Below are 12,794 nucleotides of genomic sequence, written 5' to 3'. Positions count from 1 at the left end.
TCAGCCTAGGAAACCCTAGGGGACAATTCTACTTTGTCCCATAGGGTCGCTATGACTTGGAATTGACTCAACGGCACCCAACAACAACTATATGTACGTGTCTGTGTGCGTATATATACATACAGACGTACTATGTACATACATACACACACACACACACAAACACACACACACATGCTGTTTGATGCCATCAAGTCAGATTTGACTCAGTGACCCTACGTACAAAAGAGTGAAACACTACCCGGTCCTGCACCATCCTCACAATCGTTGCTATAGCTTCAGACCATTGTTGCAGCCACTGTGTCAATCTATCTCATTGAGAGTATTCCTCTTGTTTGCTGACCCTCTACTTTGCCAGGTATGATGTCCTTCTCCAGGGCCTGGTCCCTCCTGAAAACACGTCCAAAGTACATGAAATGAATTCTCACCATCCTCGCTTTCCAAGGAACATTCTGGCTGTACTTCTTCCAGGACAGATTTGTTTGTTCTTCTGGCAGTCCATGGTGTAGTCAACATTCTTCGCCAGCACCATAATTCAAAGGCATCAACTCTTCTTCAGTCTTCTTTATTCATTATCCAGCTTCCACATGCATATGAGGCAACTGAAAATACCATGGTTTGGGTCAGGTGCACCTTAGTTCTCAAAGTGACATCTTTGCTTACTAAGACCTTAAAGAGGTCTCTGCAGCAGATCTGCCCAATGCAATGTATTGCTGGATTTCTTGACTGCTGCTTCCATGGGTGTTGATTGTGGATCCAATGAAATGAAACCCTTGACTTCAATCTTTTCTCTGTTTATCATGATGTGGCTTACTGGTCCAGTTGTGAGGATTTTTGTCTTCTTTATGTCGAAGTGTAATCCATACGGAAGGCTGTGGTCTCTGACCTTTATCAGCAAGTGCTTCAAGTCCTCTTTGCCTTCAGCAAGCAAGGTTGTGTCATCTGCATAACGGAGGTTTGGTTATGAGTCCTCCTGCAGTCCTGATGCCCCTTCTTCTCCATGTAGTCCAGCTTTTCGGATTATTTGCTCAACATACGGATTGAATACACACGGCAAAGGGATACAACCCTGACACACAGCCTTCCTAACTTTAAACCACGTAGTACCTCTTGTTCTGTTCAAACGACGGCTTTCTGATCTATGTACGGGTTCTGCATGAACACAATTAAGTGTCTGGAATTTCCATTCTTCGCAATGTTATCCGTAGTTTGCTACGATCCACACAGTGGCATGTCTTTGCATAGCCATATATATTTCTACATATACACACATACACGTATGAATAATCAGCACTACTAAGCACCGCTCTGAGAAGGCAGGGCAACCCCATCCCCCACTTGCAGCTTACAGTCTAGCACAGAGACAGGCCTTAAATCATCACAAACAGACCAGGCAGGGGAGTCAAGTGCGCTCCTGAAGCACCAACCCGCCAGGGGTCTGAGGAACTGCCTGAAACAACCCATGAGGCCGCCCTGCAGGGCGCGCAGGTGAGGTGAAGGCTGCCCTGAGCAGGTGGGGCCTTCGGATTCCTCCTAAGAGCAAGGTAAAACCACCAAAGGTTTATAGCAAGGATTTTAAGCAAGGCTTTGAACTGGTTTGTTCTGGTACAAATCCCTGCTAAAATTTTGCATTTCCACCCCCAGATATACTGAATCAGAATCTTCATTTCAACAAAATCCCCAGATGAGTCTCATGTATAAGAAATTTTGAGAAAACCGGTGCTCTACTAGTGGTTCTCATGATCGGTCCCTAACCAGCAGCACTGGCGACGCCCAGAACTTGTTGGAAATCCTCCGAAGTGGAAAGAGCCAGCTGGAAGCCCTGGTTTTAAGACACCCTGGTGGAAGGTGTACTAGAGGTGGCAAGGGTGGATGCAGGCAGGTGGCTACTGCCATCTTCCAGGGAGAGGCGCTGGTGGCGGGCACCAGCGTGGCGGTGACAGGATTAAAGACCCCAGCAGTGCCGCACAGACAAGAGCTGGGCCCAGCAGGCTGCACTGTGTGACCGGAGGCCATACGGTTGAAAGACACTCCCCATCAAGCAGACTCTGACTCTTATCGACCCACCGTGTCAGAGTAGAACTGTGCTCCATAGGATTTTCAATGGCTGATTTTTTGGAAGTAGACTACCAGGCCTTTCTTCCAAGGCACCTCTGGGTGAACACAAACCGCCAACTTTTCGGTTCACAGTCAAGCACGTTAACCTTCTGTGTTACCCAGAGACCCCGAAGGCCACACAGTAGCAGTGGGCAAAGCCATAAAAAGAAGGACTCCTGCTCAGTCCTAGCCGCAGGGAACATGCAGCTCGTGGAAAAGGCATTAATTTTCTCTTGAACGCACAGTCATCTGTCTCAAGAAGGAGAACTGGCACTCTGGGTCAGGAAGATCAAAGTTCACCTTCATGGATGAGAACAAGCTGGGGAGGAGAACTTGGGAAGTGGAATGCCCTTTTCCTAAAGGACTTCAGACAATGACAATCGGGGGCTTCCGGAACACATCCACCCACAGCTCCATTTGGTGGATGCTTCCAAGGCAGACCCCTCCAGTGTCCAATGTGAATCACGGTGAAGACAAGACTCAGCCCCCGGGTGAGCGCCAGACATAAGACCTTTCAAGAAGACACATTTTTATTGCTGTGCTTGAAGACAGCCCCTGGGAACCCAGAGTCCATCAAATCGACAGATAACCTAGTCCTCCAAGGCCCGGGCTCCGGGTGTCACTAGCGAGGTCACAGCAGCCAGGCCTGCCGTTCACGCGGGAGGGGGCTCTTCTAGCTCTCCTGGAAAGCCCACCTTGCAGGGAGTCTACGCCTGCAGATGCCCGCTACACGTGGCACCTCGACGTCTCATTGAGAACTCCGAGTGGGGAAAAAAAACTCTCTGCTATTTACGATAGGCCTGTTATTTACACGGAACTGCTTGTTGCTTGACAATTGAGATAAAAACGTTACTGCCTCTCTGCATGTGCTGTGAATTCGTGGTGTAAAACCACTGGAGCAACTAATGGAGTCTTCACACATCACCTCTCCTTAAAGAAGAAGGACCCATCCTCCACGAGTCTGCACAGCAGCCAGGGGCAGCAGGCTGCGCACGGGCCACATCGGGGGTGAGGCCGCACCTGGGGGTACGACCTGGCCCTCCTCAGCTAGGCCACACTCAGCACTGACCAACTCCTCACAGCTGTTTGTTTAAGGAAAAAATATAAACTGTTTTCAAAGAGCAAGATCCCATGAAAGCTAGTTTTCCCTTTATCCCCGGCCCCCCAACGGCGGAAGAAAAGGTGGATGGTTATTTACAATTTGGAGTCCCTGGGTGGTGTGAGTGGTTAATACGCTCACCTGCTAACTAAAAGGCTGGAGGTTCAAGTCCACCCAGAGGTGCCTTGGAAGAAAGGCCTGGTGATCTAGTTCCAAAAAATGACCCACTGAAAACCCCACGGAGCACAGTTCTACTCTGACACACGTGGGGTCGCATCGGTCAGAAGTGACTGGATGGCCACTGGTTTGGTTTTTTTCTTATATACTATTTACCTGAAAAACAACTTACTGCTTCTATAAGCCTCTGCAAACACCTTTAAATACCTGTTCCTGTTTCTAAAAGTAACTTTAAAAATGCCAGCGCCAACCAAAAACCTACCTGGGAAATGGATGGCTGGGCAGAGAAAGAACTGACCCTCTGGCTAGGGTATTTCTAGCACAGGTGGATAAGCGGATCACCTGTTCGTTTCACTACCTAGTTCACCACGCACCTGTGTGCCTCTAACTGAAACCTAACCTTTACCGCGGATATTCCAAGCAGGATCTGCCCAGAAATGCCAGGGGGTGAACACTTCTACCCAAGCGGATCTATAAAGGAATTCTTTAATTTTATGGTGAGTTTAAAACCAACAAGCTCAGAAATACTCGCTTTTCCACTCCCCTTCCTCCTTCCAGTCCCTCCCGACCAGGTTCTGGGCGACTGAGCCGGCCCAAAGCAGAGCACTTATGCCCCTTTCCAAGACCCTGGACCAGCCCAGAGTCACCTCGGAGGCGACCTTTCCCCAGCCAAGCTGCCAATCACCAGCAAACTCTCTCGAGGAGACAGCAGCGAGTAAACGTGAAGTCTACTCAACTCATTTCATGGGTGACCTCCGGAAGGTTTCCAGGCGCCGGCTCGGGAGAGGGAGGCAGCTTTATTAGCATGCTGGTCTAGCGCCTCAGCCCCCTCCCTTCCTCCTTTACGAGCCCTTGTTACATAAAATGCCACAAAGGGAGCCTGGAAAACACCACACTTGCAGTGACAAATACGAGTTCCCAGCGGCCAGACTAACCCCTGGCTGCTTACTGATGTTAATTTTAGTCCCTTAAAAGAGAAACCTTTTAAAAAGGGCAGAAAACAAAAGTTTTCCTTGTTTTCTTTCTTTTTAAACGAGCGCGCACACAGACACACAAAAAGATGGAGGTCCGTTCGCAAGCCTCCTTCCCCGGAGTTGGTAGGAATTTAAAGGCAAACGCAGCTAGAGTGGAAAAGCGCCCTCCCCTTCCCTAAGCCGCTAGAAGCAGATTTTTCAAACGTTTCTCTCTGCGGTATCTAAATTCCGGCACGACAGATAATAAATAGCTACTCGTTTACTATTTTCATAAAAATTTGAACAGCCTTGAAACAGTTGCTACAATACGGAAGAACGGAGCAAATCCAAGCTCCGGAAAGCCACTCCGAACAGTAAAACTATTGCCCTGAGGACGCACACAAAAAGAGGCATTGTTGCAATACAAGCTGCCGGCTTATTGGGTTTCTCTTTTTAAAAATCTCCTACTCTCGGCTTCAGAAAGCCAAGAACTTGCGGTGAAAAAAGGGCTTAGGAAGCCTCGGCGATCTCGCCGTACCAGATTTGGTTTTTTTTTTAAGAGAGAAAGTATCTGATTTGATTCCACACACTGATTAAACATCTTTGTGCTCCGCGGCGAAGGGGCTTCCCACCCCTCCCCCTCCAAAAACGGCATCAAAGCAATCAAAATGGAAATGCAGGGCCCGCGGTCCCCTCCCCCAGCGAACTCCCCGACTTCGCTGCGCGCCGGGCCCCCCTCCCGCGGGAATGGAAGCTTCCACTCGCGGCCGGGGGCGCGCAGCCGGGAGGGGGCCCCCAGCGCACCGGCTGAAGAGGGTGAACGCGCTCCGCCCGGGCCGGCGGGGACCGGCGGGGACCAGCGAGGACAACTACGTTTGCCCCTGCGTCCCGCCCCCCGCCCCCTCCTCGCCCGCACGCCCCCTCCCACCACTTCCCAACTTTAAGGACTCGAAACCCCCACCCCGCCTCCGAGTGCCCTGGCGCCCGGGTCGCCGCCCCCTGCCCTTCGCCACCGCATCCACGCCTCAGTCCCCCACCCGAAAATCCCTCCGGGGAGGGGGCGCCCTGGCGGGGGGCGCTGGTCTCCGGCCGAGCCGGCGGGCGGGGGCGGCGCGGCCCGGGAGCTGTCCAAGTTTGGTGCTGACGGCGGCGGCCGGCATTCCGAAGGAAGCGCGATCGATGGCAGGAGGCGCGGCGGCGGGGGCGGAGGGGCCCGGAGGGAGGGGGGAGGCAGAGAGGAGGGAGGGGGAGGGGGCAGAGGGGAGAGTGCCACCGCCCCCGTCGCTGCCGCGAGCCTCGCAGCCGCGCGAGCGCCATTGGCTGCGTGGCTCAAAGTTCTCTGCTCGGGGGCGAGGGGAGGGGGCGGGGCGCGCGGGGGGAGGAGCGCGGGGGAGGGGCGGATAGGGAGGGGGCGGGGCGGGCGGTCGGCGGCGGCGGCATCTGTTCGTGGTGCTGAAACCCCGAGCGCTGAGCTCAGCGCAACTAAGTCACAATGGCCAACTTTCCTCCCGGAGGGGCCCGGCGACCGCGCGCCCGGCGGGGAGCTGCTCGTAGGCCCCATTTCCACCTAACGCTGGGACACCAAAGTTGGGGCAGATTTTGGGGGTCCTGGGGGAGCCTTTCTTTTGTTCCCCGGGAGCTGGCGTCAGGTTCCAAGAATCAAAAGTGGAGCTGGCGAAGTGGACGTGGGGGGGAGGGGCTTTAACGCACAGCTTGCAGCAAAGCCCCGAAACCGCTTCCCAGGAGTTGGGTGTCCAGGCACGAATTAACCCCCACGTCCTCGAGCACGAAGTGGGGCGCCGATCGCGGGGGGGGGGGATGTCCACATTCCAAAAACATGTCCACTACCTCAAGATGGACGCCAGGAGCTCTCGGCTACTCCGGGCCTCGCTCCCCTCGCCTCCAGCACCCAGCCCTCCTCAGAGAGAAAAGGAGGGCGGGCAACTTCGAGGATGGGGACAGGCCCCTCCGAGGAGTCTGGCGGATGGCGCCCGGGCCGTCACTTTTTAGGGTGCTGCCAAAGTGCCACCGCCTCTCCCAGCCCTGCCACCCCGGCCGGCGGTGAGGGCGCAGCCGCCTTCTCGCTTACTTGTTTGTCGCTCAGCGCTGCGATCCGCGGCGGCCTGTCGTGGAGCTGCTTCTTGAGGTCGCCGTTCTGCGGAAACACGGAGGAGCGGGCTCAGGCGGCCGCCCCCAAGGGGTTAAGTAGCCCTGGCGCCCCCTCCCCCCCGGCCCGGCCCCCGCCGCCGCCCCCGGCCGCCCGCCGCGCGCCCTCGCAAGTTCCCCGCGCGTTCCGGCGCGAGTGGCGGCCGGCGGCGGGGCCGTTTACCTGTGGCTGCCGCCTCATCGGGGCAGCGGTGGGCGGCGGGCCGGGCCCACCGGCGGCGGCGCCCTGAGCGCGGCAAGTTTGGAGGCCGGCTGAGTGTGTGGGGGAGTGTGAGTGTGAGTGCGTGCCGGGGGAGGGGGGAGGAACAAAGAGCCAAGTAAACACCGCGAGTCCGTGTCGAGCAAAGCTCATAAATATTCAAGTCGCGTCCTAATCTCTCCAGCACACACCCGCGCGCAGCGAGCCTGCCCGGCCCGGCCGCCACGCCGCGGCTGCCCAGCACCAGCCTGCAAAAGTACTTCTGCAAACTGTGCAGGGTCGTACAGGGATGGGGGCCTACACCCTCGCCCCCCGGGCAGGCTCGGGGGGGACACCTCCCGGTACCCCCACTCATAAAGACCCTGCGACGAGAAAGACAAGTCGTCGGGCTCGGATCTTAACGTGCCCTCTGCCAAGAGCCCCCACACTGAGTACGGGGGCCGGCAGGGGAGTCGGGGGAGGTCCACGCACACTCCCCCACCGGCAGGCACACAGGGAGCGCCTTCCCGGTACCCCAACCACGAAGACCTTGAGACGAGACAGAGAAGTCGACGGGCTCGGGTCCCTAGTGCCTCCGCTCCCGGACCCCCCTAGACTGTACAGGGCTGTGGCGGGGACAGGAGGGGGCGCCCAGGGGGGTCTGTGCATACTCTCCGGGCCCGACAAGCTCACGGGGAACCCCTCCCGGCACCCCCAGTGGTGCACACCCTGCGACCAGAAAGAGAAGTCGACGGGCTCGAGTCTCCCGCGCTCTCCAAGTACCGTAAACTGTGCAAGACTGCACCCGGGGCGAGAGGGGTGCCCGGACTGGGTCCGTGCACACTCCTCCCGCCGGGCAGGATCACGGGGGGGGGGGGGTTCCTCCCGACAACCCAGCCACTCAGGCCCCGCGTCCAGAAAGAGAAGCCACGGGCTCGGGTCCCTCGGGCCCCCGCCTCCCCAGGTCCTCCCGTCCCAGGGCCCCGGCCACCTACCTGGTGGCGCGCGACTTCCACCGCCAGCGCCTTGGGCCGGCTCTGCAGCGCCATACCGGCAACTTGGGCGCACTTTGCGCTCACTTTGCCCCCGGCTCCCGGGAAGTTCCGCGCTCGGCGGGGACGCGCGGGGCCGGCCGTCCTCCGGGAGGGGGGCGCGAGCCCCCTCCCCGCGGCCGACAGAGGGGCGAGCCGGCGAAGAAGAAAGGCACCGGGCCGGCCCGCGGCCCCGCAGCTCCTCAGGCTGCCCCGCACGGCGCGCCGGGTCCCGGGGCTGCCGGCGCGGCCCCCCGCATGGTCCCCGGCGCCCGGAGCCCGCGCCCCCGCCGCCCGCCGGCCCGCCCGCGGCAGGGACTATATTTCCTCGGGCGCGCGCCTGGATCTCGCAGGGCCTGGGCAAAGTTGTGCCTCCGAACGAGGCTAATTCGGCAGTGCCCGGATGGAGCGGGCCGGGGCGGTGGGGGCGCGGGGGGCGGGGCCGGGGTCCGCCCGCCCCGCCCCCGCCGCGCCGCGCCTGCGCACTGCGCCTCGCGCGGCCCCGCGGCCCGAGCAGAACAAAAGTGGGGGCGGCGGCAGAGGAGCGCAAAGTGGCCGGCCCGCGGACCGGGGCAGGCCCCCTCGGACCGGCCCGAGCCCTGGAGAGTGGGGCACCCGAGAGGTCCTCCTCTGCGCCCGCCCAGTTGAACCCAAGGAAAGCGGGGCGCCCCCGTCCCCCTCCGCTGGGGTGCCCAGCCTCACGCAGGGGTTAATGATACTTTTCTAATTAGGGAAAATGTCCATTTTTTCCATTTCTTCTCTCTTCCCGCTGCTCCCTCCTTCTGCCTTTCCCCTTCTCCCTCTCTTTCCCTGCCTCAGTCTCCCTACTTTATTTAAATTGCCTGCGTCCCTCTCGCCTTTCTGCACCAGCGCTGCGATTTGGGAGATTAAACCAGTCCTGTCGCCAGATTCCCCCACCGCCTGATGGCCTCCGTGTTGTTTAAACAGTATGAAAATTGATCGCCTGGCTGTGCCCTTAATGATTTTTTTTTCTCTTACGTTCACAATTAGACTCTCAACAGATGTCACTGGAGTTTTTAAGACCGTTGTTAAAACTCGTAAACGCGCGCGGTCAATTTGACATAAAGCAGTTATAACTGCAGCTGCCGAGGTCGCATTTCAGAAGTCTAGCCCCACCGCCAGGAGGTTAATGTCGCCAGTCGATATTACCACCGCGCGGTTACCATCCACATTAATTCACGTCAGAGGGCTCTGGGCCCATTTGGCGACAAAGGTATGCTTGAAAGATAATGGGGGAAAGTGTGCAGTCCTATTTCAAAGTGAAGTTTCAAGCTGGTCAATGTTATAACTGCGAATTTCTCCACCGCAGGAAGAATGCGCACACACACAGTTCTCCTACTCTCCGCTAAAGTTATTGGGGTTCTTTTATTTTTTTTTCCAGATGGGGGCCCCAGTGTTGCTCTGGTCTCTGTTAGAGCATTTGCACAAGTGTCTATCGGACCGTCCAAACACCGAGGACCCCTCATCCCTGCACTCCAGCACCTACCATCGCGGGTTTGGTCGTCCTCGGTGAAACTAGCACATGTTCTAAGCGGTCCTGATACATTTGGCCTGAGGCCAGGCAGAGAGAAGGGGGTTCATCGGATGCAAAGCAAAAGGCCAACTCTGAAATTCACGGTCCTCCCACTTCTAGACTCAGCCCAACCCAGGCTAGTGCCCCATCTACTTAACATTCTTTTGCTGACTGGACCCTAGCCTGGTTAAGTGGGCGGCCCTGGGGACCAGCATTCAGAGAGTTGGAGAGAGGATTCCTACTGTAATCTCTGTAAATGTCACTGGCTTTTTGGTTAAAAAAAAAAAAAAGCAATTTCATCAGCATGTGTAGTAGTTGAATCAGCAGAGAGGTTTTCTGGTTGTCTGTGACCCTCTCAGATGGCTACTGCAGAGAATTTGGGTGCTGTGTGCCTTGCATGGTGCAAACAGTTAAGCACTGGGCTAAGTGAAACGTTGGCAGTTTGAATCCACCAAGAGGGACCTTGGTAAAAAGGCTTGGTGAGCAAACTACTTTCAAAAAATCAACTATCGAGAACCCTATGGACTGCAGTTCTGCTCTGACACACATGGGGTCGTCATGAGTTGGAATGGGTTCAACAGCAACTAGTACATAAGTGACCAAAACTCAAAAAACCGAACTAATTGCCTTTAAGTCAAATCCCAGTGACAGCATGTCGGAGTAGCACTGAGCTCCATAGGGTGTTCAATGGCTGTTACCTTCCGGAAGTAGATCACCACGTCTCTCTTCCCCGGTGCCACCAGGTGGGATGCAACCACCCTTTCCGTTAGCAGCCAAGTGTGTCCATCGTTTGCACCACCCAGGGGCTTTGCTGTTTGCTGGTTTGTGTTAATTAAACTTGGGGTACAGTGTTCATCATCTCTACACCCCTCCGTTTTTCTCATAGTTACCTACTCCCTGAGTGAGGAACAAAGGCCTAGGGCTGGCGGGCTTCTGACGATGATGATGACGGGAGAATTGGATTATACAGAAAAAAACCAAAGTGCAAGTGGAGCCCAATCCCCTGCGGCAGACCCCAGCTCCCTGGTGCGGCCACGCCCAGCCTCCCTCACCCAGCTCACACTGAACCGTCCCCCCTGGAATGCCCTTTCCTCACAGCCCTCCTTCTAAAAACCCTGTTCATCCTCCAAGGCCGACTTCCAGTGCCACCTTTCCTGAGAAACATTCCATTTCTGCACATCATTTCTTTGCCTGACCCTCGGAAGACCCACCAGGCAGCCCTTCCCTTTCAAGTCCTTAGCATGGGGCACCCTTCCTCGTAATGGCGATGACTGTTCTCTTCCGGGGGGAGCGTGAACCAGCTCTGAGGCTGGCCTGTGGGTAGAGCACAGGAGGCATGTGGCGAAGGAAGGTCCCGTGTGCCTGGAGCCAAGCAGGTACTTCCTGGGTGAATGAATGAGTGATTGCGGGTGTGAATGAATGGATAGATGGATGCTAAAAGAGAGACATGCTCCATTTCTGGAAAAGAAGGTCCCTGGGTGGCACAAATGATTTTCACTCATCAACCAATCTAAAGGTTGGCAGTTCAAAGCCACCCAGCGGGTCTGCCGAAGAAAGGCCGACAATCTGCTTCCCCAAAGATTACAGCCGAGAAAACCCTATGGAGCAGTTCTACTCTGATTCCACTCGAGTCAGGATTGACTCAACAGCCATGGGTTTTGGGGGGTGTTTTTTGGGGCTAGTGGTAATGGCCGTATCAGTGAGCAGTGTCTACAATTAATTCCAGTGTCCATGTTTCTCCCCACCTGCTTTGTGGCCAAGTGGACAGGGGATCTGACATGGAGCCCCAATCTGAACCACCATTGCCCATGCAGTGCCCCCCACCCTATGGGCATATATTTTACTACAATAAATTTTTTAACAATACCATCAGTTGGTTGCTGGAGTCATCCTTTCCTCTCTCAGGCTCCACAGCACATACACACCGAATCCTACTTACCCATCTCAACCTCCTGGGGCTGCCATAACAAAGTACCACCTAAGAAACCACCTACTGGTGGCTTAAAACAACAGGAAGCTATGTTCTCTGCAAGTCCTGGAGGCTAGAAGTCCGAAGGCAGCGTTGATTACTGCTGAGGGCTCAGAGGGAGGGTCTCTTCCATAGCCTCTGCTGTCTTCAGGTGATGGCCAGCCATCCTTGGCTTGTAGATGCATCACTCCCATCTCCGCCTCTGTCTTCATATGGTGTCTCTCTGTGTGTCTTCTCCTTTTCTCACAAGGGACGAGTCATATTGGGTTAGGAGCCACCCAACTCTAGCATGACATTATGTGAGGTTAACTAAGTACGTCTGCAAAGGCCCTGTCTCCAAACAAGCCACATGCCCAGGAACTGAACATTAGGACTTGAATGTGTCTTATTGGGGGCCACGAATCACCCTATAACAGTACCTTAATTCATCATCCTAGTGCCCTGTTCTCTGGAGCCACATCTGAGCTCAGCAGTCCTACCCCCACTGTCCCTGTCATCTCTCATCTGATCCACAGCCTCATCACTTTCCTTCCTCCCCACCTCCCTCCCCTCCAGTCCATTCCTCCACTGCAGTGGGAGTCATCTGTCTAAAACCTAAATTAACCAGTCTCTGCCTCGCTTAATACTTTATTGCACCAGGGTCGATAGCATGGCCTGGCCTTTGAGCTCATTCACCCCATGGCCATTCTGCCCCTTAGGCTTTCACAGTCCCTCCAATCCCACGCCACTGTCATCCTTTTTTTCTTGCTTTGGCTCATCTTTCAGGCCAGATAAAAAACATCTACCCTTCTTTTAAGCCCAATTAAAATTTCATCTCCTTGATGAAGCTTTTCCTGACTCTTGCCCACAGAAGAGTAAATTGTCATCACCATTTATTGAGGACTCACAGTATGCTGGAGTCCCTGGGTGGTGCAAATAGGTAACACACTAGACTGCTAACAAAAAGGTTGCAGGTTCAGGTCCACCCCAGAGGCACCTTGGAAGAAATCTACTTACAAAAAATCAGCCATTGAAAACCCTGTGGAGCACGGCTCAACTTTGACACACATGGGGTCACCATGTGTTGGAATCAACTGAATGGCAACTGGGATTTTTTTCTTTCTTTTTTTTACTCAGTGCCAGGTACTGTGCTAAGAAGCACTCTCTGCACCTGTCTCAGTCACTGCCCTGTTCCACCCACTGACCCCACCACTGAATTCACTCTATGATATCATCTGTTTCAACAACTTGAGGGGAGGGGTCCTGCCTTAGCCATCCTTGTGTTAGGTGCTAGGTACAATAGTACCAAGAAACATGGGAGACAGCTTCCTGGCCAACTGCCTGGAAGAGATCCATATTTATGCCTATTCCCAAGAAAGGTGATCCAACCAAATGCAGAAATTATAGAACAATATCATTAATATCACACGCAAGCAAAATTTTGCTGAAGATCATTCAAAAACAGCTGCAGCAGTATATCAACAGGGAACTGCCAGAAATTCAGGCCAGTTTCAGAAGAGGACGTGCAACCAGGGATATCATTGCTGATGTCAGACGGATCCTGGCTGAAAGCAGAGAATACCAGAAAGATGTTTACCTGTGTTTTATTGA

The 12,794-nt window shown here is 55.1% G+C and overlaps 1 protein-coding gene across 2 annotated transcripts in view; it reads right to left on the bottom strand.

Moving 5' to 3' along the window:
- Positions 1 to 7,719, bottom strand: part of PHF21B (PHD finger protein 21B) — a 141,728-nt gene extending 134,009 nt beyond the window's left edge. Inside the window, exons 1-2 of one of the 2 annotated variants that reach the window (XM_064285212.1) lie at positions 7,666 to 7,719; positions 6,416 to 6,481 (exon numbers count right to left, since the gene is read on the bottom strand). In XM_064285212.1, coding sequence (XP_064141282.1) covers positions 6,416 to 6,481; positions 7,666 to 7,719 — 120 coding nt within the window. Of the gene's footprint in view, positions 1 to 6,415; positions 6,482 to 6,655; positions 6,674 to 7,665 lie in introns of those variants that run through there. The other variant, XM_064285213.1, reaches the window with a different exon arrangement.
- Positions 7,720 to 12,794: the final 5,075 nt, after the last annotated feature.

The sequence above is a fragment of the Loxodonta africana genome, chromosome 4 (assembly GCF_030014295.1).
Source record: "Loxodonta africana isolate mLoxAfr1 chromosome 4, mLoxAfr1.hap2, whole genome shotgun sequence".
NCBI classification, from domain to species: domain Eukaryota; kingdom Metazoa; phylum Chordata; class Mammalia; order Proboscidea; family Elephantidae; genus Loxodonta; species Loxodonta africana.
This window is presented reverse-complemented; position numbering and strand designations above follow the sequence as displayed.